This window comes from Epinephelus fuscoguttatus, linkage group LG2, assembly GCF_011397635.1.
Source record: "Epinephelus fuscoguttatus linkage group LG2, E.fuscoguttatus.final_Chr_v1".
NCBI classification, from domain to species: domain Eukaryota; kingdom Metazoa; phylum Chordata; class Actinopteri; order Perciformes; family Serranidae; genus Epinephelus; species Epinephelus fuscoguttatus.
In genome coordinates, this window is record NC_064753.1 from 31,327,456 (window position 1) to 31,354,656 (window position 27,201).

A 27,201-nucleotide genomic window follows, 5' to 3' on the forward strand; every position below is an offset into this window, starting at 1 on the left:
AAAATTTATTGCAAGGTGACGCAAAAGTATTGCGAGGGAGATCAAGTAGTACAGTTAAAAAAAAAAACAAAAAAAACAAGTCCCATGAGCCTTTGAGGCCTCCAAAATAATGTGAGGTAATATGTTGTGGTAGTAAACTTTTTGGATTTCTGACCGCCTCTCTTCAACCCTAGCATGACCAAACGCTGAAGTTCAAATGCAGTTATGAGCCACACCAGCACCTCTTAAGAGCCGTGATTTTAATTTAATTATTTTTTTTTTCTCAACATGGCTCGCTGACTCATGCTGCTGTATCATTAATTGAAACTGCTGGCTGCTGTTAATTTACTTTGTGTGCTCCAGGGTTCACTTGCTGGTCACTAGCTCACAACGATGCACAGTTCCAGTGTTTTAAATCAGCACAAATGGGTAAATTTGACAGCTAGTGTACCGGCTGTAAACAGGACTCGAAACAAATTTGGCTTTAGAGACTCATCATTGATCCATTGAAAGATGCCTGGATCAGCTGAAAATGTTGATCCTGCTGAAGAGTATTCACTCAGCTGACAGTTTATCAGGTACACCTTGCTAAATGTAATGCAGTCTAATACAACCATCCTGCAATAAATCCCACCTTCATGAAGGACATAATGTTCAGTTTGTGTCGAAACAATTTTAGAGAGGTGTTGATTCAACTTTACAGTCATTTTTGTAGGATGTAGTTTGTGGTGCTGTTGAACTGTATTGCATTATATAGAGAGGTGCTTTTGTTATTTAGCCTAGCAACACTGATATTGTGGACAAAATAGTGGAAACACATTGAACAGCATCACAAACTGCAGCCTCCAAAATGATCATATAGTTGGATCAATACCTCTCTGTGCAAACTGAACATTATAACCGTCATGAAGGTAGGATTTATTGCGGGACAGTTGTATTAGTGTGCATTAGTTGTAGCCAGATGTACCTATTAAACTGGCAACTGAATGTATAGTGAATGTAAAATGCTAACATTTACTTCCTAGCTTGTCTTCAAGAACTTTAGAATCGTATTTGGTTCAGTGGTGTGACTTAAAGCTTGTCATTTAGGTGCTGTTGTGACATTATTACGTACTGTAGGCCTGCTTTCAAATATCACCTGATCAAAATATCTTCATTTTTATTGGTTCGGCTCACCTAAGCCAGGCTTTCCACAATGAGCGCAGCTTTCCTGGGCCTCAGTTTGAAATATATGTTTGATACTTCCATTTTTCACATTGCAGTTTGTAGTTATGCTCTATCCAGAGGAAGTTTCATGGTGTAGCTGCTGCTGGTGTTGCGATAAGCACTGTGATTTTATGTACGTGTTATACTTTATAGACATTTGTCTTTCAATTGCAGTGTTTGCCTATGGTGCTACTGGAGCAGGCAAGACGCACACTATGTTAGGCTCGCAAAATGACCCTGGAGTCATGTACCGCACCATGACAGAGCTGTTCAAACGCATGGACGATGCCAAGGAGGAGAAAGAGTTTGCTGTTGCTTTCTCCTATCTCGAGGTGATTATTTGAATGTTTATTGCTTGCATTGTTCTTTTTGTTCTCCAGACTAGTGCAGAATTTGTTAATGCATTGTGACAAAGTTATTCTCTGATGTCGTCTCCTATCCCTTACAGAGCCTTAACCACATCATACATTTTTGACTGGTCCTTTGGGATGGTTTTGATAAATTTGCAGCTGTTTGCAGTTATATTTGTTGTTTGTTTATAGGTTTACAATGAGCAGATCAGAGACTTGCTGGCTAATGTAGGCCCTCTTGCAGTCAGAGAGGACAGCTCCAAGGGAGTGGTTATTCAGGGCCTCACACTGCATAAGGTTGGTAGCAACGTGGATCATACACACTCCCACAGAGCATCATTGAGTGCATTACAGCTAAATACAGGTGTCATTGCAAAGTCAGTTTATTACAGCCTAATTCTGATTTCAATTAGTTGCTTTTGCAATACATATTGTAATGTTTTAATAGAGGAAATACAAAAGGAGATGACAAGAAATCAACTCCCCTGGAGGCACTGATATTTAGAAATGTATTTTCTGTGTCAAGGAGGAAAACAGTTATGTCAAACTATGACTATGTGTATGCAGATGTTACAATTCAGAAAAAAAAATCTCTATCAGCTTCCTCTCTCTTAATAAACAAAGGCTGTGCTGAAGAAAACATTTTTATTGTCACATCTTTTTAGATTAAAAATACTGTCCAGATATTTTTCCATAAAACTGGGTTAGATACACAAACTATTTTTCCTCACTGTTCTGTTCCTGCGGTTTGCAAGTACACTGTGGTGGTTCCAGATGGGGCCTTTTACTGGGTCACACACCATCGATGACGTTGTCTTTTTTAAATTTTTTCCCCTCCTATACAGCCCAAATCTGCAGAGCACATTCTTGAGGCTCTGGATTCTGGTAATCGCAACAGGACACAGCACCCCACTGACATGAACGCAACCTCTTCTCGGTCACATGCTGTATTTCAGGTATTTCAATGCAATGTTATTAAAGTCCCAAAGGACTATTAGCCTCTAGCGTGATGTCATGACATGGAATAAGAGCATAAAAAGAAAATAATTAACCAAAGCAGAAGCATAAATACCAATTGCAAATAGTTCCCACTCCACAATTATAAGTGGGCAGTTACTAGTATCTTCAGTTTATAAGATAATAAATATTTGAAGTGTTGTTTCACTATAAACATGCAACAAAGCATCACTCTTTGCTTCCTCATAATCTTAAATGGACCGTTTTGTGTTCTTTTCTTCAGATATATTTAAGACAGCAGGACAAAACGGCCTGCCTCAATCCTAATGTCTGCGTCGCCAAGATGAGCCTGATTGATCTGGCCGGCTCAGAGAGAGCCAGCGCCACCAACGCCAAAGGGGCTCGTCTGCGGGAAGGTGCTAACATCAATCGCTCGCTCCTTGCCCTAGGAAATGTTATCAATGTTCTTGCTGACCCAAAGGTGAGTTGATATTACCCTGTATATACTGTAGGTAACAGACAGTGTTGCAAAAGTACAGCAACAACCACGTGAAGGAGCAGGCTTTGTTTTTATTGGTTAAATCACAGTCACCACTGACACAGATGAGTTTTATATTATCAGTGTTCAAAACAGGGCACAAAGTCAATGCACAGATTTCTGGTGCACAGCTTAGACAAGATGTACTGTTTTTTCCCGTGCAGTTAAGTGGCCACATTATGCATCATAAGAGACATAAAGGTGTTGTTGTTGTTTTTCTGAAGGTCCATGGTGAATGAACCAGAGTAATATCCATTCATGTTGTTATGAATGGTGTTTATATCTGTGTAATTTAGATCTAATGAATACTCTGGTCAAATAATAGTCAAGGAATGTAAGTCAACATTTTACACGACCGGTTTATGTTGCAAACACTGTTCACATTTTCCAAGATCGTTGTGCCCCAGTACCAGGGTGCCCACTTCCTAGAAATTCTTAATTGTTTTGGGACTCCGGATAACAACATGTGGACTTGTTTTTTTCTAGTTATAGAGAAATCAGGGGAAAGGGAGAAACTGGAAAATGTGGTCTCCCTTTAAATGTTTTAACGGTGTTTCACATTTTGTATTTGCTTGCAGCAGACTGTCAGAGGTCTCAGTGACAACCTGGAAGTTGAGATTAGCGATTTGCTCACAAAAGAGTTAACATTCAAACAGTGTTGTGTGCTTGATGTTGTAACATTTGGAATTTTGAATGCACAGAAGACACCTCCTGGTTAACGAGGACAGCTGCGCACAGCAGCATCTGTTAGTGTCTGGTTAGCGTGGTGACAGATGAAATGCAGCTTCATGATTCACTGCCTCGTAAAAGTTAGAATGGTGAATTATTTAGGAACTTTTAAAGTAATGTTACATAATGCTTTATGTATAAGGAGTTATCAAGATTCAAGCATTTAAAGTGATAAAAATAATAAAATACACAGACAGAAAAGCAAATTAATAACTAGCTCGACACCAATAGCAAGGAGAAAACACAAGATACTTTTGGATTTACCAGAATTTTAGATTCTGAGTAGTTTGTATTGATTTATTGAATAGTTTGGACCAGCTACAGATTGATGACAAAGAATGTCACAACACATTAAAAAATGTATTGCATGTTGATTTGTCCAGACAGTGCACACATACAGCAAATGTGCAGACTTTTAACCAACCATGTTTTGTATTTAGTTAATATATTAAATCATCAGCGTATATGGAATTTTTACGCCATGTTCTTGAGATTATTATGGTTATAGGTATATGAAGTTGAGCACAAGCCTCCATATGAAACAGAGAGCCTGGGAAGTGGAGAGTCAACTGAGTATTTGGGTATTATTTCATTCCAGTTGCATACATTAACCTGTCAAGCAGTCTTCTCATTTTACACACCGGTCTCAAGGGACGAGGCGCAAGCAGGCCACATGCATTTAGGAAGTGCTGTGCAAATGTACCACGGCCACGTTGAAACGTGATCTGTCTTCAACAGGTTATTTCATTCTTGCGTTAAAACTGCGGCCAGTTGTTTTATACGCTACTCGCCATTCTCAAGTGTTGCAGCCATGGAGTCATAGTTTGATCAGCTCAACCTACAATGCCCACCAGAAATCTCCACCCTATCCCTGTGGTTATTGGTACTCCAGTGTTTACTGTTGGCAGACAAGGAATTCATGTTGTGGCCATTGTTTACAGGAAAGAATGTCCCCACTTGTGTCTTAGCTGACATGCCATTCGTTTGAGTGAAGAAGAATGTCTGCTACATCTGTTTGGGCTGTTGAGTATGTCATCTTCATGCTATGCTGCACAGAGGTTTTTGTTGTAACTTGTTTGCCTTAGGCAATGTCCAAACCAATGCAGATATATTTGCCGCAGCAGTCTTTCTCTCCATTTTGGCCTTCCATCTACATGAGGCCTGTGTGTCCCACCCACAAAAAAAGGGGCGTTTTGAAAATGTTGTCCAAAGCGGATACATTTGATTGTGCCAGTCGTGCTGAATGGTGCAGACAGAAAGCTGAGCTTTCACTTGTTTGTGATTGTCAACATTTTAAGATGTCAGGTTCCTTGCAGCATTGTTAGGAAGCAAACTGTCACTATCGCCAATCTCTCAGATTGCTCAGGTTGTATTTAGGTAGTAAAACTTATAAGGCGTCAACACTCCAGCCCTGGAATTACTGTTAACCTTCATTAACAAGTGACATTTATGACCTGTGTTCAAATGAATATTTTATGTGCTTGCTCTTGTTTGACAACTTCTATTTTGTATTGTGTGTTCTGATATAACATTAAACACCATAAGGGATCGTGGAGAGTAGAACCATATGGCCAACGCACAACCAGACATGGCCCCGTGTATCACTGGGGCACTGAGTTTCTTTTTGAAGCCAGCACTTGTTTTTCTTGGCTGCTTTACACATCCCAGTCACACCAGAGCAGGTCTAGCCATTCACCTGAAAGGCCCTCTTTATGCAAATACATACATCATTTCCATTTGCAAAGACCAAAGATGTTGTGGTTTGTTTTTTTACTGGTGGGAGGCAGATATGCGCTTCCTGTCCCTGGTCTGCTGGAAATTAAATGTAGAAGAAGAAGAAGAATTGCGCTTTCATGGAAAAAAATTAGTTTGCTAAGACCTTGGCTAGTGGGCAAAATAAAAAATAATACATACAGGGTCTATTCCTTGGTGTGTTTCAGGCAAACCAAATTACTCAATATGTTTGACACACTTGTTATATGTCTGTTTTTTAACAGACATATAACATATAACATACAGTACACCAGCTGAGTAGGCAGTCCTTTAATGTGGCCCAGGACACATTAGCGTACACGCTGCAGAAAAAATGTGGCCATACACGCCCCAGATCACCCTGATGTTGTCTGAGTGACCGGATGTCAAGACATATGCATTCACACCTGTACCTAGAGCTGTATAATTGTGATCAGATCACCCAAAACGCATCTTGATACCAGATGTAAACAGGGCCTTAGTTGCAAGGGATCAAGTTACACTGAACCTGTGACAGATTTTCTATTTGACCAAACTAATGATGTCAAAACAAACATTTGATTTTACTTTTAAATACCAACTTTGCTGAAAGAATATGTTTGAACTCCTCCTCTTATTAAAAACGAGATTTCTCAAATTGTCACGGCGATCCTGAAACTCACTGGACCTGACATGAACTATAACCAAGGTCGTTGAATCCAGATGTAGGCTAGGGTTTTTTCCAGGGAGAAGTGCAGGCACAGCTGCTAACCCAAAAAGAGATCATTTTACACTCCTTTGTTACTTAACTTTAATGCGACTTTCTGCAATCCCAATGCCCACGAGATTGTGACTCACCTAAGCAGCTGTAGTCTATCTAATACCATTATTACAGACTGAGCTGTGTTCACAGACCAGATGCAGAAAGGCTCCAGACTGGTTTTTTTGTGGATGGCTGTTCCCTGTTTTTACTCTAAAATGAACACTCCATACTGAATTTTGTTACCTGTTAGGTTTATTGGTCCCCACCACACAGTGTAATATACTAAGCTTCTCTCGTGGAGCTTGTCCAGATGGAGAATGCATATTAAGGCACACTTCACATTTGTGCTCTTCTGCATGCCACAGCAATAACACACTTTTCTTTCTTTAATTTTGATTTGTGTCATGTCTGGCAGAAGTACCGAATTCCCAGATTCTGTGTTTGTTCATTTCAAACTTTCATTTGATGTTTTTTCTGAGTAAACTCAGTGGAACCACAAGAGTTTCTTCACATTTCCTGAGCCACTTGTCTGTGTACACTTTAAGTAAACCCAAACATCAGATGTTCTCATTTCTTGGGCTAATGTTATCTTTTCTCATTTGTTTCAGAGTAAGAAAACTCATATACCGTACAGGGACAGCAAGCTGACGCGGATACTTAAAGACTCCTTGGGGGGCAACTGCAGGACGGTTATGATTGCCAATGTCAGCCCCTCGTCCAAGTCGTACGATGACACCCACAACACACTGAAGTATGCCAACAGGGCCAAGGAGATTAAGTCCTCGGTTAGTATTAAAGTTATCCTATAGTTTATTTTATTAATGGATGTGATTCTTGGACAATAGATGTATGAATTACTCATTACATTTTCTCTCTTCCCTTACTCATCAGCTGAAGAGTAATGTTGTAAGCCTGGACAGTCACATTGGCCAGTATGTGGTGATATGTGAGAAGCAACGGCAAGAGGTAATATGAAACAACCAACACTTCCATGCTCATTTTTAAAAAGAAATCCAGCACATCTCCATATTTTTTCTCATTTCTGACTCCTATTTCAATTTTGTGTTGCATTTCTAAAGATTCTGCAGTTGAAGAAGAAACTAAAGGAATACGAGGAGAAGAACATGGTGCCTGGGGCTTCTAACATGATCTCTTCCCAGAAACAAGCAGAGTTCAAAGGGTAAGCATGTACATAAGTGTGATTCAGTGTGTAACCTGAGATATATCAGTTGTTGCTTCTTTATGTGTCATAAACTCTTTAATTGTAAACATTGTAATTGGAATACAGGCACTAAATGCACGCAGACAGAGGAGCCTGTGTTTCCCAATATATTGCACAGTGGTGATTCATTCATGGGACCTGTGGTTATACAACTGGCTCTGGTGGCTCTAGATCCATAATTATTTAATCTAGTGCAAAGGTGCTCAATTTTTTTTTAGCCAAGGACCCCTTACAAGATAGAAAAATATACCAGAGACCCCCTCATGTACGTCCCTTAATAGGGACATATGCCAAGAGATTAGTTAGATTAGAGCATAATCTTGTTTTCTTATTTCAGATAAAACATTAAATTTTTGTTGAACCATAAAACCCTGGTTAAAAAATAAATAATAAAAATGTTTTTGTAGATCATTATAATTTGAAGAACCTGAAAACTATTCATGGACCCCTGTTAAAGTACTATGTACCCTTAGTGTGGGGTGCAGTGGTCCAAGTTGATATTCCATTTTAGTGTTGTTTATTTATTTATTTATTGTCATTTATGGTACAATAAATAGTCCAAACTTAGATTTTATTTAGCAGTGAGCTCTTTATGGTATCTGGCGCCTCATAATTTCCAAGTGCCAGCAACCATGTCAGTTATAAAGGGATATATAGACATACAGATTTTCAACTAGGTCTGTGTCACCGTGCTGTGGGGAGTGTGTGCAAATGAACGATGTTCAGCTTCCCCTCGTGCCGCTGGTGAAATTGTGGATCATCAGTCATTCACACCATGGTGATGCAGACCTGGTTGAAAATTGGACATAGTATCCCTGTATCAGTATTTACTTACATTTATATGTTGACAGTGGCAGCCAACACTTTTAAAATGGCAGGTTGGTCGTACTTGTAGCAGACTTTGTACTGTAGCCTTTAGTTGGGAGAAGCAGAAGCTCCTCTCCCTGCCCACTTTCGCCAACTCTTCCTGGGAGTTCCCAAGGCATTCCCAAGCCACATGGGATATGTAACTCCTTCAGTGTGCTCCACATCTGCCTGGGGTCTCCCTCCAGCAGGACATGCATGAAATACCTCCACAGGCATCCATGGAGCATCCTAATCAGACACCCCAACCAAATCAATTGGAGCAGCGGTTCTGCTTCAGTCTCCTTCTGCATGTCTGAACCCCTCACTCTGTTCCCAAGGGGCGCATGTACCTTGTGAAGAAAATTCCTTTTGGCCTTTTTTATCCATGATGTCATTCTTTTTGTTAGTACTCTGTGTTCACAACAGTCCTTTGCAGTGTCTGTGTTACTTTCTCTAACATACCAGTCCGCCTGTCGGTCTCATGCTCAATCTTCACTCATAAAACAGAACCAAAGATATTTGACTTCTGTCATTTGTGGCAGCAACTCATTCCCAACCCAAAGGACCCAGTCTATCATTTTCTAGAGCATAGTGCCGTCAGACTTGGAGGTGCCTAACACTTGGCTACAGACTACCCAGTGCTGGAAAATGTCAAAGTTTGATGAAGCTACATGTAGTAAATCATTGGCAAAAAGCAGTAATGCAATCCTGAGGTCACCTAACTAGATGCTCTTTGATCCTTGGCTGCACCTGGGCATTATGTCTGATTTCAATTTTGTTATGGTGACCTATGATGTTTTGATAAATACGTTGATAACTCTGGAAGAGATCTGTGATTGTGGACAAACTGTTGTGGCTGGAAATTATTAGGTAGTGTTTGGATAGCCTGTCATCACCCTTTACATCCAAAAAAAATAATAATGTCCTAGAGTTCAAGTATAGTTTTCAACCAGGAGCTGCACTTTCAAGGTATGGTGCACCAATGAAACGTTGCGAAAATAGAAGCAAAGCAACTTTTTTTTTTTTTTTTTTTTGTTACCCAGAGCAGTTCTCCGTGCTTTGATCAGTAACTCACAGTGTCAGTGTGGATATCATTAGTTGAAAATACCAGCTGCTGTTTATTTATTTGTTTGTGCTGCCACACTCACAACACAATGCATTAGTGGTGTTTTTCACTGCTGACCTAACCAGGGTGTACTGGAAACAAACTGTCAGAATTGGTGATCCAATGCCACTGTGAGAAATTGCTGATAAAAGCCGCAATCAGTTCCCATACCCTGTCTACATCGGCTTAAAGCACCCCAAGGTGACCTAATATTTTTTTTAACAACTTGTTTGTGTTGCTCCTATGAATTGCCATCCCACGAAACGGGCACGTGAACCTCCTGGAAAACTGTCACTTCCTGGAAAACACTGCATCTTTATAACAGCCTAATGTCCCTCTATATTTCCTTTCAGAAGAAACTAGTAGTAATACTGATTAATGGAAAGACAGCACGAACACGAGATTTCCATATTTTATTATCAGGGGTTTTTTTTGTTTGTTTGTTTGTTTGTTTTTTTGCATGGTTTTGTGTAATTGTGATATTTTTATACTGTGATACTTTTTCTAGATTCACTCCTGACCTGCACTGTAGTCAGTGGACCTGCACTGAGCAGCCAGATACTAAAATATTGATAAACAGTGTGTCGGTAATTAATTGAGCTTTCAGACAAATTTAAGGTCGAGAAAGCTTTATTCTAGTTTTACTTTTTGTTTTGCTGTTACATGCTTACATGTTATTCGTTTAAATTGAAACAGAATGACACATTTAAAAACACTGTTTAGGACTGAGTACTGTTGGTTTTCAATCCAGCCATGTAGTCAGAGACTATTTTATGTCTTGGAGTACAACCCAGATGTACTGTGAGGCCAAAGGATCAGGTCTGAAAATAGCTTATAGTGTTTTTGTTAAGGAAAAATAAAGCAACTTAATTTCTACTTTCCACAAATACACAATAGGTACCTCTGTATATAACAGTATACAAGTGTTTGATATAACTGCTGTAATCAATGTTGGCTTATCTTGTATTTAAATGTAGGGTTTTAATTTGATAGGGACAGCTGTGCAGTGCCTTTATTTTAATCCAGATGATTCATTCACATTAATTTGTTTTACATAAATCCGATTAATCACATCCCCTCTAGTCATCTTTGAGGCACACAGTAGCATCGGTTGGGGTATTTGGGTTGGGGGCGGGGGGACACAGAAAAGCTGAATGAGTCTGACTCCCACACATTTCATTCACTGGCATCAGAATTCACAACTCGCACAGTGAGAGGCTCTGAATAGAGGCTGCACGCTTCTCACGCTATTAAAAATTCAGCAGTCTAGCAAGGCCACGACGTCTCCTACGTCACTGGAGTTACATTGAAGAGTGCAGTCACATTTCAGCGACAGCTCTCCAGTCTTATTTACCTGCATGCCTCTCCTGTCTCTCCTCCTGCTTTAACTCAACCAGACAGCCACTTGCATCCAATCTGAATATCACCTCGACTCTGTTCCAGGAATGCATATATACATCATATCGCTAAGAATATCTTTCTGGCTTAGTCTGAACAGAAATGGCAATTTACAGAAGCTCCAGATTATAATAAAAGGTTTACAGCATGATTTAATGATTGACTCACACCTTAAAGTATAATTAATTGTAGAGAATAACAATATTAGTCATGAAAACATTTGATGTCATTAATTTGTGTACTTTTACATAATCATTATTAGGTGTGCTACTGTATTTAAACTGGTTTCAATTAAAGTATTAAATCTGACCTTTTTAGGATGTGTTAAATACACAAATAAATGGTCTGTAAGAGCGCCTGGCTCAGCATTTCGTGTAATTTGCTCCTTTCATGTGGCAGAACAGCTTTTAATCACATCTGGCTTGAATCACTGTGATAATGGCGACGTTTTCTTGAGCTGTGTTAGACTAAGAGGGGTTTCTAATATACTGTGTCATGTATGTGATTCAGAGTTGACATAAAAAAATCACCTTTCAGTGTAACACAGTCCAAAACAACACCACTACAGCCTCATAATGACCAGGGCTATATGAATGCTTCAGTGACAGTATCATCTAAAAGTGAGCATTAGAGCTGCACAAAAATAGCCTATTGTAGTTTATTCATTAGACTACACATGTATTCCTGTTTATCTACAGGGTTTCCACGCTCAAATTTCATCAACTAATTTTCATGGACTTTGTGAAATCCTTGAACGTTTATGAAAGGTTATAAAATTTAGTTGTGTGTAATGAAACTAGGAGTTACAGTAATCTTCCATGGACAATCTGCGTCATACCATAACATATGACATGGAAAATGAATCTCTGTTTTTGTAGCTGTTGAGGCAACGTAGCTCTAACGTGCCGATGTTTGACAACATTTTGTTTACCACTGTGTACGTCTTTATTTTCTCCCTGTGCTCCGTCTCTCCCTCCTTGTATGCCAGCTAGTATGTTTTATTAAAACAAATCAGATCAAATTCTGTTTAGAGAAAAATAAAGTTCTGACTGCGTGATTAGATATGTAGGGTCACGAATCCCAAAGTTTCGATACGTATACTGTGCCCCTCTACTAGTTTTAAATTCTACTGCATTTTTTTAGACTGAATGGTCATGGAAATTTTATTATGGGTCAGTGAAAAGTCTTGGAAACTGTTTGGGAACTAATTTAAGGGGCCAGTTCATAAACTTTAACAGTGTGAATTCCAAATATATTTACATGTTATTGTAGGGTAACCCTTTTGTTTACATTAGAATCATCGATTCCTCCTTTAATGGCAAAGACGATGGGACTAGAATGACTGGATCTTTCAGTGTTATGAGATTAAACAGCCAAAGTGATTTTAGACCATTTGTATAAAGTTTGATATTCACTTTTGTCAAGTTCTAATTTCCTAATTCAGCCCTTTTAAGCTGAAGCTTGTAACATTTGAACATCACTCTTCTTTCTCTCCCTCCCTCTCTCCCTCTCTCTAGGGTGTCAGAAGCTCTGCAGCGAATCTTCTCGGGCCGGGCCCAAATCAGGAAAGAACAGCTGGATCTGGAGAGGCAATTGAAGGAGAATGAGCTGCGCCAGCGCTACAGTGAGGAGGACAACCTGCAGGTCCAATATTTCTGTGCCAAAGACAAGACTGAGAAGGTAGCTGATGCTTACGCTGCTATCCACAGATTCCATCATCCCCGCAGAAAAACAGCTGCTGAGTCATCATTTCACTTCTCTGTTCTCTATGGTTGTCTTGGCCTCTCATTTACGCCACTACAGGACAGGGTCACTGCTCCCCAGCTCCTGGCTCCACTCTGCCATTTGAGTCCCAGTGTTAGTCCCAGCTGTAGCTGCCATTTAAAGTAGAGAAAGTGAATTTTGAAGAATTTTTGGCACCAGACTTTGCAGAGTGGTTCACTGTCATCCAAAACAAACTGTGGGAACAGATCACCTGGGAGTGGAGCTAAATCATCTGTGTGCATTTGAAAAATTTTATTAAAATATAGAAGAAGATAAATTGTTTCAGATTAATCTCTCCAGCAATGACGAACAAATGTTTAATATTTTAGATTAATCTATATTGCTCGACTGGAGCCTGGTTGCCATATTGCAGCTTGCTGCTGTAATTGTTATTTAGAACACTTCTTCCTGCTCTTCACTACATGCACAATTAACTGTGTGTCATACTAATACTTAGACAAACAGTAGACTAATCATGACATCACTTACATGACATTTTGTTGTCGTCGCTTTGAATAGGCCACTTGCAAGCACGAGCGGAAGATTGCCAGCTTACGCACTCAGCAGCAGCACATTCGGAAACGTCTGAAGGAGGCAGAAACACGTTTCCTGGACAATGACAGCTGGCTTCATCGTGTCGAGAATGAGATTAAGCTGCTGAAGTCGAACGATCAGGCCTCAGAGGTGAGTAGAACTTGCTGACCCTTTTGCATTTACTGGTGTATAGATATATAGACTTTACATACCTGTTGTTTTGTTTAATCATTCTAATTAATGGTTTAAAAAAAAAAAAAGAGTTGCTTTTTGATTATAACAGCTGCATGCAGGAGAAATTGTCCTGTACTTGGGGATGATTTTCCCTAATTGAAATTGTGTAAACCGAGTGCTTGTAGCCATGTTTATTCAAATTCCAACATCACTTGGCACTGACACTGGCGACAGACTACATAAATTATTGTGGGACTCTGGACATCAGATCAGTAGATGCGAACAGCAAGTAAAACTAGATACCAAATTACATAACTCAGGGGCCGGATGAAATAGTTTGAGTTAATGTAAGAAGACAAACAAGCATGATTAGATGTAGAGAAAAACTTCATAATGTGGGTTACATCCTTCAAAACTCATCGCTTGGTGTTTTTTTGTTTGTTTATTTTGGAAGGTAGGCTGTGTTTCTACTGGTGTCGTGACTGTCTTTGTTTTCTTCCCATCTGTTCTCCCAGTAATTAGAACCGTGCTCATTTTATTTCTCCAGCTCACTCGTGGATCACTGAAGAGAATAAATCAATACCCTTTACTCATCCCTCACACAACAGCCAGTTACCTAAAACCATGCCCATGTTATTTTTTTCTTCTTTATCCTTTCTTCCAGGAACTGACCCAGAACTATGACGCACCCACCGGTCAAATGTTCTCTCTGCTGTTGTTTCGTAGTTTCTTTACGTCAGAGTCCTTTTTTTTTTTTTTTTTTCTCCCCTCCCTCTCTCCTCTCCCTTACCCTGAGCCGAGCGCTTTTCTGATGAAACATGGATGAAAACAGAACTTTGCATCTTCTCTCTAGTATCCCGACCACCAACCACCTTTTGTGTCTTTTTTTATTTTAAACTCTGCCTACCAGCATGCTAATTTAACATACTGTTATGTTAGACTGTCCATTGCCTCATCATTTCTGCTCTCCAAACTCACTTCTCCCTCCTTGTTCAGGTGTTAGAGAAGGGCCTACACTGCCACAGACTTGAGCTGCAGGTTAATGATCTCAAACAACACATCAAGCAGATGGTCGAGCTCGCTGCACTGCAGGATCAGGAGAATAAGCGCATGCAGAAGTAAGTTGACAATACCAAGAACCAGTTCTTCCTGAATTAACTATTACTCGGTGCAGCTGAAGAAACTGTGCTTCACCTCACTGTGACTCGTAGTTTTTCCCTGAAGTAATGTCTCAATGTTATTTTTTCCCATCACATTTCAGAATGGTGAACATCTTGTTGCCAGCTTATAGTCGGCACTACTCTATGTTGCGTGAGACCGGGCAGGTCTCAGCCGCAGATGAGCAGGAGAACCATGAACTAGAGCACCTTGTGTTGAGGGAGAGAGGTGTGGTCTGGGCCGACCAGGAAGAGATGGAGCAGCAGCTGAAAGGTAAAGGGACTGGAGACAAGTCACAGGAAGCAATTGAGGCGGGCCGCAGCGAGTTGGCACCGGTCCTGTCTTTCTCACATCTGCTGTACCACCAGAATAGCCCCTGCAGTAAGTCATCATACTCTTATCATCCTGTTTATTCTTCTGTTGTTGTTTATTCTGCATATCTGTAGTTGGTTTGGTTGGATAAACTAAGAACTAGGTTTGAAAATTTGGTGGGGCAAATTCTGAGTATTTACATTATTGATTAATATGCTAATCTTTTCATTTTTTTATTCTTTTAAATTAATTATTGAGTTGTTCAGCCTAGAAGGAAAAAACTATAAAAAATGCCCATCACAAAATTCCAGTGCCCAAAATGATGTCTTGAAATTGCTGTTTTGTTTTGGGGGTTTTTTTCTGACTGACAGTCTAAAGTCTAAAATTGATTTTTAAACTGTTGGTTTTGTGATGACTACTTTCATACAGAAAGCAAATATTATGCGGCAAAAAAACAACATAATGTTTTGGGGTTTGTTTGTTTTGTTTGTTTGTTTGTTTGTTTTTTTCTGAAAAGAGATCAATTTTTGAGGGGCTTTTTCACCACACATAAAAGCATCAACCGATCACATTGTGCCTTCATACGTAGGAGCCTTTCAACCATGACAAAGGCAGCACATACTAGATCTACACCTTCCGTTCCTACCATAGACTGTATAAAATAATGGATGTAGCTACCTTGACATCACCCATTGGTTTGTGGACTGCCGTTCTGAAGCCTCAATTTTGGTTGCTGAAGATAACTTGTCACCAGATGATAGCCAATTCCAGCCAATGCGTTCCACCTCTTCACACATACTGTTTACCTGCTGTTTACATGTAATCAGTCAGTACTACTCATACTACAACCTGAATTTCTCTTCCCTTCTCCTCCAAATTCTTTAGACATGGCAGATATCTGTTTACAGAGACTAATGTAGGAGTAATCCCTCCAAGCAAAATAAACTCAGGATTGAGACTGTTCTAAATACTCAAATGTTTTTCTCTACTTTCGAGACAAGCTGACATCAGTTTCGTGACGGATTTCTTTATATGGTCATCTGCTCCAGGCACACTACTGCATGTGTTTACATTACATAGCCTACAGTGCTACATGTAGCTACATGCTAACGTCAGGAAACATGTGATCTTTGTTGCTGATGTTGATTTCTTCCCGTCTTTGGATCATATTACTGCTGCAATGTGTCCAACTGTGAAGATACTGTTGTTTTTTTATTTGTTTGTTTGTTTGTTTTTTTAGTTTATGTTTATTTAAAAACGGACAGTGCAAATTAATAAATACACATGGTATAAAAATGCCAGATTTAGCTAAGGGGCTATTTTCATCTATTTTTTTAAATTGGTGATATATAATGATCGACAGTGCTGCTATTCTCTGTTACAGTCATTCCCCCGGTTGCAATGACACCAGTCAGAGAAGGGTGGGCTTCTTTTTTTATTTATTATTTTTTTTTAAGAGAAAGACACTACAGTGGACTATTTCCAAAATAGTAATATTATTAAAAATAATAAAAAGCATGAACCTTAGAATGAGCATAATAGCTCCCCTTTAAGTAGATAACTCTAGTGTCCTGTATGGTAGTTCAGCGAGTTGCAGTGTATTTGGCATCAGTCCAGGTCTAGTGTGTATTGTGGGACCCATGAGATTGCACGGTTCATTTTTAACTGTCATCTCTGCATGACCTAGCAGCACCGGGCCCTCATGACATATAAGATATGACAGACAGTGGAGCACAAACCAAAGCTGGCTAACAATACTGTGATAATGTCTATCATGAACGAGACAGTAAACTGTGCACCTATCATTCTGGATTCTTTCAAACTGTATTACAGTTGGCACTTCCTAGAAGGTGTGTGGTTATTTTTGTTTGTTTGTTTTCCCCCAGTTAGATTCATTATCAGAAACACAAAGAATCTGACAAATCCTGACTACAGATACTTTGTCAGCCTTCTGTGGATCGTGGATTAAAGTTTAAAAGATTATAACGTGCTTGTGTAAGACCAAAACACTCCAGGTTGATTAGATCTTTGTGCAATTCATTTTGAATGAATGCTGTTTCTTCTGACTTCATGTCTGGGCCACGTTGCACTGTGCATCATTCTTTGGCTTTTGTGTGCGATTTGATTTTCCTGAACATCGTACAAAACCCAGATAGACTCTTTCTAAAGAAAAGATAGCCTTACAATCTGTTCCGCTGGTTGAAATGTCTGGTACACTCTGCACAATGAAAACTCCTTGAATCATAGCTCTTTTAAGTGTTGGAAAGTGTTTCACCTTGGTGATATTTTTTTTTTTTTTTTTTTTTACATTTTCATGTCCAAAAGCAGCATTTGATTCAAAGGGTCAGGGAATAGTTTTGACTGACTTTAAAACTCTAAATCACTAAGTAAAAGTAAGTAAGATGGTGCTTTTCAAACCTTTACTGATAATGTGACATTTTTAATTGCACAAATCCACCTAAAGGTTGCAGAGGGTTTTCAAGCTTTGTGTTGTTGTAGGTGTGAAGTGTTGACGTTGCTTCTCCTTGAATGTCTTTTTTGATTTTTTGTTTCACAGGTGCAGACGGGCGCACAAAAAGAACATCACTGTGCAACGCTGCTCCATCACCAAAAGGTAAATCTACTCTGCTCTCTCCCCCCGTCATGCTAACATACTGTAGTCATTAATCTAAAACCCCTGCATGCCTGTTAATCCCCCCTCCCCCTCAATCATTCACCTCTCTCCTTGTCACCTTTCACTCAATCCATCACACTTGGCCAAACACCCGTCAAGAGATGATGCTACATTTTATTGAAGCGAAACACGCGGCCCATAAAGTTGTGTTTTTAATGTGCCATATAAATTTTCCAATTGTTTTTGCGCAAGCCCAAATTCTCACTTTGCCGTGTTGCTTTTTATTTGCTGAACATGTTTTTAGCTGTTTAAGTAAAATGACTTGTTCAGAGTAGTAAAATACACAATAAAAGTCAGACATGTAATATAATTTGATTTATAGTCGTGCTGCAGACATTCTGTCCTGGCCAAAACATGAATAATGAAATGATGTGAATACTCGCAACCAGTTTTATAGAGGGAAAACTGTACACATGGAACCTTTGGGGAAATGTAACACAAAAACCTTTGTGAAATATTGCAGTTCAAATTGGCAGTAATGATATTTACTGCAGGTGGTCTACATTTCATTGAAACATATTGTGGGAAATTTAACTTTTGAAAAGAGTACTCCTGCCAGATGACCAGAGTTCCTTGAATGGAAATGAAACATTAAAGCACCAGGGAGTTTGTCACTACCACTATTAAATTTCCCTGCAACTTATTATAAAAAGCTTTCTTTCTGTTTGGCCCGTCTGCCCGGCCCTTCTTTCTACACGTCAGGCCAGTTGTTTTATTGTTTTTTTCCCATTTGTTCATTTATTGTTATTTGCTCGCAATTTAACTTTTCTGTGCCACTACATTTACGGTCGTCTTTCGACAAGTGTCAACAACTCCAGTTGCTCTAATTGTTTTACGATGCTGAACTTTATATTTAACCCCCTAAAAAACCTGAATGGCCAAACTTGAACTTTATTCAGCATTTGACACACCCACAGTAAAACTTTGGGTGGATTTGTTATTTGAAGTTAATACTTTTTACCCTCCGCTAATAGAGGAATACTTAATTAATCCCTGTCATTAACAACTAAATTAATCAAGACCACAAAATAAAAGTCCCCACCTCCCTTAAGCTAAGAATTTTAGATACAAGAAATAACTATTACAGTGTATCTTCAGCAGTAGTGGACACAGATATACAGTATTATAGCGATTATATAAAGATATACTATGCAGGATTTTCCTAAATAACAATGACATTTGTATAGAGAAATAATCCCTCTCAGTCATCACTTATGACCCACTAGAAGTGTGTGGTGGTGCATTTTTCTGCAGAGACTCTGCCCTCTGCCTGTATTTTCTTATTTCCCTCTTATTTTACGTGTCTGAGAAATTTATGGGTGTGTACCTCCAAAGCGCTCAGGTGAGGTCAGGGCTTTATAAAAAGGTAGTGACCAGGGGCCAGACCCTAAGCAGCAGGCATCCAAGAGACACAGTGGCAAAAAAAAGGAAAAGAGAGGGAGGCGAAACACCAAATGAGAATGAAACTGGGGCTGGCTTTCACTGGCAAGTGAGTTTGCACACAGTAGCAGACAATTCTGCATTGTATATCTTAAATATTATGCTATACCAATAATATCTACATACATATATACAGCAGCACCTTATGAAATAATTCATTTTCCAGGCATGTGTGCAGTTTTTTTGCAAGCCTTTAAAGGCTTAACAATAGCTTTATGTTGAATCACTATATATTAAATAAGTGTCCTTACATCACAGTGTTCCTAATATTTAGATAACATAGCCACAGTTTCATCTTTCCATTGAAAATCATAACTCTGTACATCCTCCTACATTATGAATTCACAGACCCACACTTGCATCCCTGAAAAGCACCATGTCCATCTTAATGTCAGAGCTACCACTCATACATGTATGTAACACACACATACACACACAATAGACACAACTTTATACATGCTATACAGCATTATCAGCCATGCTAAATGAATTGTCAGTTATTAAATATTATGCATTTGAAATGAAACAGATGTTTTAATAAATAAGGCTTTTATTTAGAATTCAGACGAACTGCTCTGATCTTGTCCTGACGCTGTTTGTCAGTCCCTTACTGCTTCCTCAGCTCTTAATGGTAGTCACTGCAGCATGTTATGAGAAATAGCTCCACCCTGCAGCTTGCAAAGCCAATCAAATTTCATTGGTTTTAGAGAGGGTTGGGGTTTGAAAGAGCATTAACTCTTTGTGGGCTGTTTAATAATAGCAAATCACACAAAAGTGATCACTTTGAAGGAGCATTTCTGCACTCCACAATTTAGTGTTGATTTAAAACATGTCCACACATGCATTTATTAATAGCTTTGTGATTTTTCATTCAGCTACCTCCCACTGCCCCCTTTATGCTGTTCTTTTTATACTCCCGTTCGATCCTCTATCTCTCACTTCTCTCTTATCTATTTTTTCCCTCCTTAGATTTATGCTGTCCCTTTTTCTTCAAACATCTGTTAGTCTGGCTTTTTCCTCCATTCTACCTGTCCTTTTCCTCCTACCCTCAAATGTTTTTCTCTGTCTGTCTAGCATCTAACCCCCCCAATCCCTCTTGAGCTTCATTCATGAAAATGCAGATCCACAGCAGGGCAGGAAAAAACGTCAACAGACGTAAACTCCCCTGCTCCACCAACCAGAAAAGGCGCACTATAAAAAACAGGCAGCAGCAACCAGGCGACCCTAATTCAGTGCAGCCTCCACCAGAAATAGCAACTCATGCATGTATTAATCCCCTACAAGCCAAAAATATGTGATTGAAGGAACTCTGCTGCCATTTATTGCTAGGGACAACTCCTCTGCCACAGAAAAGGGCTATTTATCATCGTCTCCTCACTCGGTGTGCTGTCTGAGGTCTGACTCACATTTGCTAAATATTGCATTTTGGTATTTAAGGTAATGTCTAAATCAGTCATTCACCTTTGCATTTAGTGCTCTCACTTCCTTTATGTGCTGGCATTTTTCCTTTTTAGCCCCCTCTCTAACCCCCACCACACTCCTGTAGGAAATGCCATGAGTGTAATGGTGTTCATAATGTGATGCAGACACCGTGATTTAACCTCATTCTGCTCTGCAACCTGTACTAGTTAATGTTGCTGTCGTCTTTAATTAGGCTAGATAATGTGGCAAAAAATGACTGGATAAAATTTTTCGAATCAATTAGTATTTACAGTGCACACATTCGTATATAATTTGGCAATCTTGTTTTAATGTTTGAGATTAGTAATTTTGAAGAGGCTTCATTTTGATTCAGGCTTGGGGGGGGGACGACATGCAACAAAGGGCCACAGGCTGGATTTGAACACGGGCCAGCCACAACAGCCTTGTACATGGGGCGCCTGCTCTGCCACTAAGCCACCAGCGCCCCTCAACCAGTCCCTCTGCTATTAAGCAGTATATTGCAAATATTATTCACTATTTTCTAGCATTAGCTTTCTGTCAGTACTCAACTGCTCTTCTACCTACAGTTTAGACAGAATCACTGTGACATCATGCTAATGACAACGATTACTTCTGAGTAGTCAATGGCAATCAATTTTAATTGCTGGGATATTTAGTATATCGTCAAACGTCTTAATTTCTGTTGTCTTTTTCAGCTGTGACTCTAACATTGAAAGACAAATAGTTAAACACAGTGATCCAACTATCTAAAGTTTCTGCTGTGCTCATATTATGTATTGTGTTGCTAGCATTGTTGATCAAACAAATCTACTGGCAAAAAATCTAAGCAATACAGTGCTCCAGGGAAAATGTTTTTCTGTAGGCCAACATGGAAGTTAGCTTTGCCATGGTTGCCTCATCAAAAAGCCTGTGGGATTTTTCCATTGGATTTTGGATTATTGCAGAAAATAAGCTCTGTGACAAACAAACATAAATGATACGTACAAGTTTCATTCATCAAGATAATCTTCACAAATTAACACAACTTCCATGATTTTTGAATCCCAAATGCAATCACCAGAAGTAAAACACTAATGTTAGGCTATTAACGAACTACACTATGGTCATATGATTTAACATTCCCACCACAACAACGCTGCAAAGCTGTGGTCGCTGTGATGATGTTCTGTAGTCTCATTTAGCAACTTATAAACTGCCTTTTTAAGACACCTAAAAGCTTCTAAATACACAGTGAGCTTTTACTGACGTGTTTTATGTCATAGGACAAAACATCAAGGTCTCTTGGGCTTGTGTTAACCACAGACCTCATTTCAGGCATCTAACCCAAAACCCACTGACTGCGAGACGAGGGAATTGGGAGTGCTAAAATGCTAAGTCATTTCTGGGAAAGGGCTGTCAGACGGTTAGGTGAGGGCTTGAAAATATTCTAAATATAGCATACACTTAAACTGATATTGATTTTTTTTTTTTAGGTGGCTGGTAATTAACCAATTAAGGCAGCATTTTCTGACCAACAGAGTCATCAGTCACACTGGTTTTGAACTCATAAGAGGTGCTGTCCTTGCTAGCTTTTTAAATATGAGAACAGTACCAATTTGCAATGCAGTTCCTTCCTTTAAGTTTGGCTAACTTACAAAATACATGTTAATACAGCTTATATTATTATGAGTGTCTTATTAACAAGTAGCATGCTAACAGCATTGATCATGTCCTTGATTTTACAGGGGGCAGTTGAGTACAGAGAGTTGGGATTGACAAGTTGGACATTTTATGTTTTATGAGGGTCTTCTTTGCAATAGTACACTGCCTGAGAGCTTGCCATGTTATTAAATTCTTACAAAGTCCAAAAAAACCCTAATTATACTAATGCATACATGTTTTTCCAGTCGCATGTCCCATCAGATACAGTCGAACCCTGGAAATGTCAAAACACACAATTCTGTAGTTCCTGGCTAGCTTTGTGAACTGGTGACCGGCTACCTACTGTTAGAAAGCAATGCAAGAGAAAAGTCTTTATGTCAGAAAAAGAAACTAACAAAAGAAATGGATATTTGCTGTGTCGAGTCCCAGTAATGCATCTGGCTGTCACAGAACTGCTAGCTAATATTAGCACACGGCTTTAGGGCACATTTGTCGCCCATGACTTTATTGTTCCCTGGTACTCACTGTGATGGTACATTTTAACATCATGGGAGCAACAAACTAAGTACCCTGTGATATATGAACATACATTATTTATATTTTTGTATTTTGAACCTGCAACATCTACAGCAGCAGCAGCACCTATATTTTCTCCTTTCAAAAGCAGAGTTCAGAGAGTTCAGAGTCGTGTGTTTGAGCACCATGTTTTCCTCAGTTTCTAAAAAGGAGATCCAAGCTGTTCACAGGTAAAATCCTTGAGCTCTGGTCTATTTATAAAACGCAGTGCTTTTTAGGATAATATTGCATGTCACAGCTCCATCCTGACATTGTAAAGTTTATATGTACAAGGAGGGTGCTGTGATGTTTAATTGCCTTGTGCCATGCATAATATCTCCAACACTACTGATCACATTTTGATGTAACTTAAGGGAACAATCCATCTCTCTTCTCTGTTGTGACATTTTTTAAATTGCGCTTTTTAGCCTAAGGCTGGCACTTCAGCACTTATTACTGATTACTGATTTAGTCAGGGGGACAGCATCATTTGGGGAGGGTATGTTTACTGTTGCCCTGCTTACTTTTTAAAGTGGTTTGATTTGCTTTCACTTTCAAAGCCCTCAGTTGTAAACAATGCGTTGATATATGCACTTCAAAGATAGCTTGTTAGAGATGCTGGCATCTGCAGAGAAGGCTTGAAACAATGTCAGTGGCAGAGATTATGTTCTGTCTCTTAGCAAACCTTTGAGTCACAATGTAACATGTTGATGTAGCTGCCAAAGCACAGCCTATGTCATGTGACCACACACAACGTTTGGACCTATGAACACTGGGCTGCAGATAGAGGCAATATTTTATGAAAGAAAATGAATACAGGGTATAGAAAGCAGAGTACAGAGGCATTCCCCTTTCAGTCTGCTCCAGTCCAATTTGGCTGTCATCTGTAATATTTTTTTATTTGCTTTATGATAAACAGTTCCTTATTAAAAACCCATACAAGTTAAGGAAATAGTTCACCCCAAAATCAAAAGTACATATTTTCCCTCTTACCCATAGTGCTGTTAGTCATATCATCAGTAGAGATGTCTGCACCTTCTTGAATATAATGGAATGAGATGGCACTCTTGGTGATCAAAGTGTCAAAAAAACATTTGAAAAATTCAACAGTAATGTCATAAAAACACAAATCTCTTATGCGAAATAACCAAAACAGTTCTAACTTTGGTGAAAATGTGTTTTCGTAGGACCATATCACTGATAGTAAGAAGTTGTTTTCAAGGTTTTTACTCTGTTAAAGTGCCAAGATCAGCTTTTTTCAAGCTTAATCTGTCTAGGTTGTTTATTAATGTGCATTGTAAATTAGGTTGAATTCATTTTATTGCTGCTTTGTTTATCTTCTATTTACTGTTAGTGATTGATCTTTATTTTAGGTGCAGGAAAACAGACAGATATAAAACAGGAACCACTTCCCAGAATGCCCATCAGAAGAAACCTGTCCGCATCACTTCCACCACAAAGCCCCCGTGCCACAGCCAAGGCCGGAGCGTTTGAGGAGGGCATGTTCCCGCTCCAGTGCACGCCAGAACCTTCTCAAAAAACTGTTCAGGCCCTGCCACTGAACTCCTCCAGCGCCATGGATCCCAACATGACGTTTGAAGTTCTGGACAATGATGATCAAACTGCAGCTAATGCAACCATCATAATAAGCACCGGCAGTCCCTGTCGAGAATCAACGTCCACAGACTTTTCAGGCCCCAGCCACCTACTCCATCCTCCCAAGGCGAAGGAAGGGAACCAGATTCCTAGCAAAAGGTTAGAAATATTCATGTCTTCAATGTTCTTTTGGTTTTAAGATGTTAAAGAGTGTAGACACACTTCATGTGATTTCAGAAGATGTTTCCTCCCTTCTGAGAGTGCGTTAGATAACACTACAAGTCATTTCTCAGGTTGGCTTGTTGTGTGGATTACAGTTCTCTTGACTCTACACATTCAGTATATTGGTTCTCTTGGCAGTCCATATGGCACAGCCTTTTAGCACGTTGAAGTAGTTGTAAACGAATGCATCGATACACCCACATACCGCCTACTGCACGCCTGTGGTCCCTCCAAAATTTACTGCTACAATAGCGTACACTTCTCTCCACATAAACAGGAAATATTGTGAGAAAGACCACGGGAAACACTCCTCTTCACGGGAGCTCAGACACTTTGGGGAAGAGGAAAATACTGCTGTCACAGCAGAAACCCAAACTGATATAACATCACAATCTGACCGTAGACATACCATACATTTTTATAAATCAAGTTCAGAGGGAGAAGCTGCAGCAGCTGCCACGAAGTATCACAACCATTTGTCGCACTTTCTTGCCTCCTGTTCACAAGACAATTTATCTCAACATGCACCTTCCAGCGATGCAGAGTGAGCCAGGGAGTGTTTTTAGCTGCCCCCCTTGTTAAAGTGTTACAGCAGACCTACAGCAGCGGCCAATATTAGCATAATTATACAGTTAACCTCCATGATATACAGAGCAGTTAGTTGGCAGCAACAAATACATTTTTGTCCAAAACATACGCCCTTCATCATGTTTTAATTCTGAGTTTGTGAGTGCGATCTGAATTGTATGCTGTTCCTTTTTACCTTCAGTAGGTGCTGCAGCTGCCCTTAAAAAGTATGTACTGTTGCATGCAGTGTGCACACAATGGGGACATGCTACTTCATAATATTACACCCTGAACTTTGACCCTCTCGCTTTTATATCTGTTACCTTGAATATATATATAAAAAAAATAAAATTGGCATTCACCAAGTTTGCCAGAGATGGAGATCAACCTAGAGAGCTCTTCTTTTGGTACTTTGCATTGTACGTGGTTAAAAGTTATAACTCCACAGATTGTAGAATCCAGCTACTTCTAACTGCTTTATTATATTTGCGACAGTGAAGTTACGTCTGTAATTCTCTGTCAGTTATTTTTATAGTTATGTCCTGTTGTTGTTTGTGATATTTATGATTATTTCGTTCACTTAAACGATCAATATTCCTATTATTACTATTCGACCAGTCATCAGTTACTTCAATGCGCTGTCATTCATCATTGTGACCTCTAACAGCTGTCATCTGTTTGCGGCTCAGTCAATGTGACATACAGTCCGCTGCGCAATGGATTGTGGGTCAGAAAAGCCAGAGAGGCATGCTGGTTTCCATACTGCAAAATGGGACTGGATGTAGTAGAATATCCTGGTATTTTTGGCAGACTATATAGTATGGTAGTATGGGTATTGGAACGCAGTGTGTCTCTAACATTAGCTTCTATCTGATGTCACACACATGCCTTTGTATTTCTCAGTTATGTTGTACTTCTCATTCTTCTCTGTTCTGCTCTCACAATCACCCAGGTGTCTCGCACATCAAAGGTTTATTTGAGCTAATATTGTTAATGTCTTGACAAGCAAGCAATTGTCCAATCAGTAGCCAACAGCTTAGCAGCAGATAATGTTTTGATCCCTAAGTTCTTGTCCAGACAAGAGAAAAAGAAACACAAGTTAAGTTGGTTAAACAGCCGCATAGATGTTCACAAAATCCCTTTTAAAGTCAATATCTCCAGCACTTGGCAATTCACACCAAAACAATTATGACTGGTTGATGTTTATTAATGTGCATTGCAAATTAGGTTGAACTAATTTTATTGCTGCTTTGTTTATTTTCTGTTAACTGTTAGTGATTGTTCTTTATTTTAGGTGGAGGAAACAGGCAGATATGAAACAGGGACCACCTCCTAAAATGCCCATCAGAAGAAACCTGTCTGCATCACTGCCACCAAAACACTTTATATAATTTATATTCCAATTTATTTTGTCACTTTTGATGGGCTTCGAGATTTAACAAAATAAAAGTATTCACAATTCCTTCTTTATGTGTCAGCTAGCAATGAGGTGTAATGAGGGCTAAAATCTAAAACCTTCATCAGGAATCTCTGAATGAGTTGTTCTGAAGCTTTAAATAAGAATATCAAACACAAATAACGGATGTCATTAACTTTTTTAATGGAGTTAAAATATCAGGGACATCCTTATTTTTCTTGGTGTTTCTTAAGAAATTTGTACAGATGGAAAAACACTCCTTATGTCGCGCTTGCTAATCTTGGCAAAATGTCTATTTTAAAAAAGCACGGTAATTAAACATTTGTTCAGTATTCATGTCTCTTAAACCCAGGTAATTCCTATACCACACATTTTGAATTAAACATAACTCCCTGAAAGCATAAATTAACCGAATTTTCAAGCACACTTCTGTGCAATAAACAGAGAAATATACATATATGCATATTATATTTAAAAAAAAAAAAAAAAAAAAAGAAGAAGAAGAAGAAGAACATCTATTGCATTTTTCGAATCAGTTCCATAAAATGTTTAAAAACAATCTGAAAACACGTCCCTCTGGCTGCCCACTGAAAGTTTCAAAGCAATCGGCGCATTGTGTGTAAAAGACGCTCAGTCTGGATGGCAACGAAACCATTCAGAAGTGGTAAATCCCCCAAACCTTATTCAAAACAAGACAGAGACTCGAGTGCAAACAGTCTAAGTATTCTCCCCAGCAGCGAGTTTCCAGACTGGAACATTGGGCCAAGAGGCTTAAGTCAGCTGAGAAGTGGCAAACAGAATAGGAAACATTTGGAGCCATAGCAGCAGACAGGGTTTGTGTCAGTGAATGATGCTTCAAGCAGATGAGCCTTCACGTTAA

The 27,201-nt window shown here is 39.2% G+C and overlaps 1 protein-coding gene across 2 annotated transcripts in view; it reads left to right on the plus strand.

The window, feature by feature from the left end:
* Positions 1 to 27,201, plus strand: part of kif18a (kinesin family member 18A) — a 34,164-nt gene that overhangs the window by 2,952 nt on the left and 4,011 nt on the right. For both annotated transcript variants that reach the window (XM_049595639.1, XM_049595630.1), the window contains exons 3-15: positions 1,360 to 1,517; positions 1,728 to 1,832; positions 2,381 to 2,491; positions 2,776 to 2,973; positions 6,862 to 7,038; positions 7,145 to 7,219; positions 7,333 to 7,433; positions 12,342 to 12,504; positions 13,108 to 13,272; positions 14,293 to 14,414; positions 14,558 to 14,835; positions 17,324 to 17,380; positions 23,893 to 24,274. In XM_049595639.1, coding sequence (XP_049451596.1) covers positions 1,360 to 1,517; positions 1,728 to 1,832; positions 2,381 to 2,491; positions 2,776 to 2,973; positions 6,862 to 7,038; positions 7,145 to 7,219; positions 7,333 to 7,433; positions 12,342 to 12,504; positions 13,108 to 13,272; positions 14,293 to 14,414; positions 14,558 to 14,835; positions 17,324 to 17,380; positions 23,893 to 24,274 — 2,092 coding nt within the window. The remainder of the gene's footprint in view (positions 1 to 1,359; positions 1,518 to 1,727; positions 1,833 to 2,380; positions 2,492 to 2,775; positions 2,974 to 6,861; positions 7,039 to 7,144; positions 7,220 to 7,332; positions 7,434 to 12,341; positions 12,505 to 13,107; positions 13,273 to 14,292; positions 14,415 to 14,557; positions 14,836 to 17,323; positions 17,381 to 23,892; positions 24,275 to 27,201) is intronic.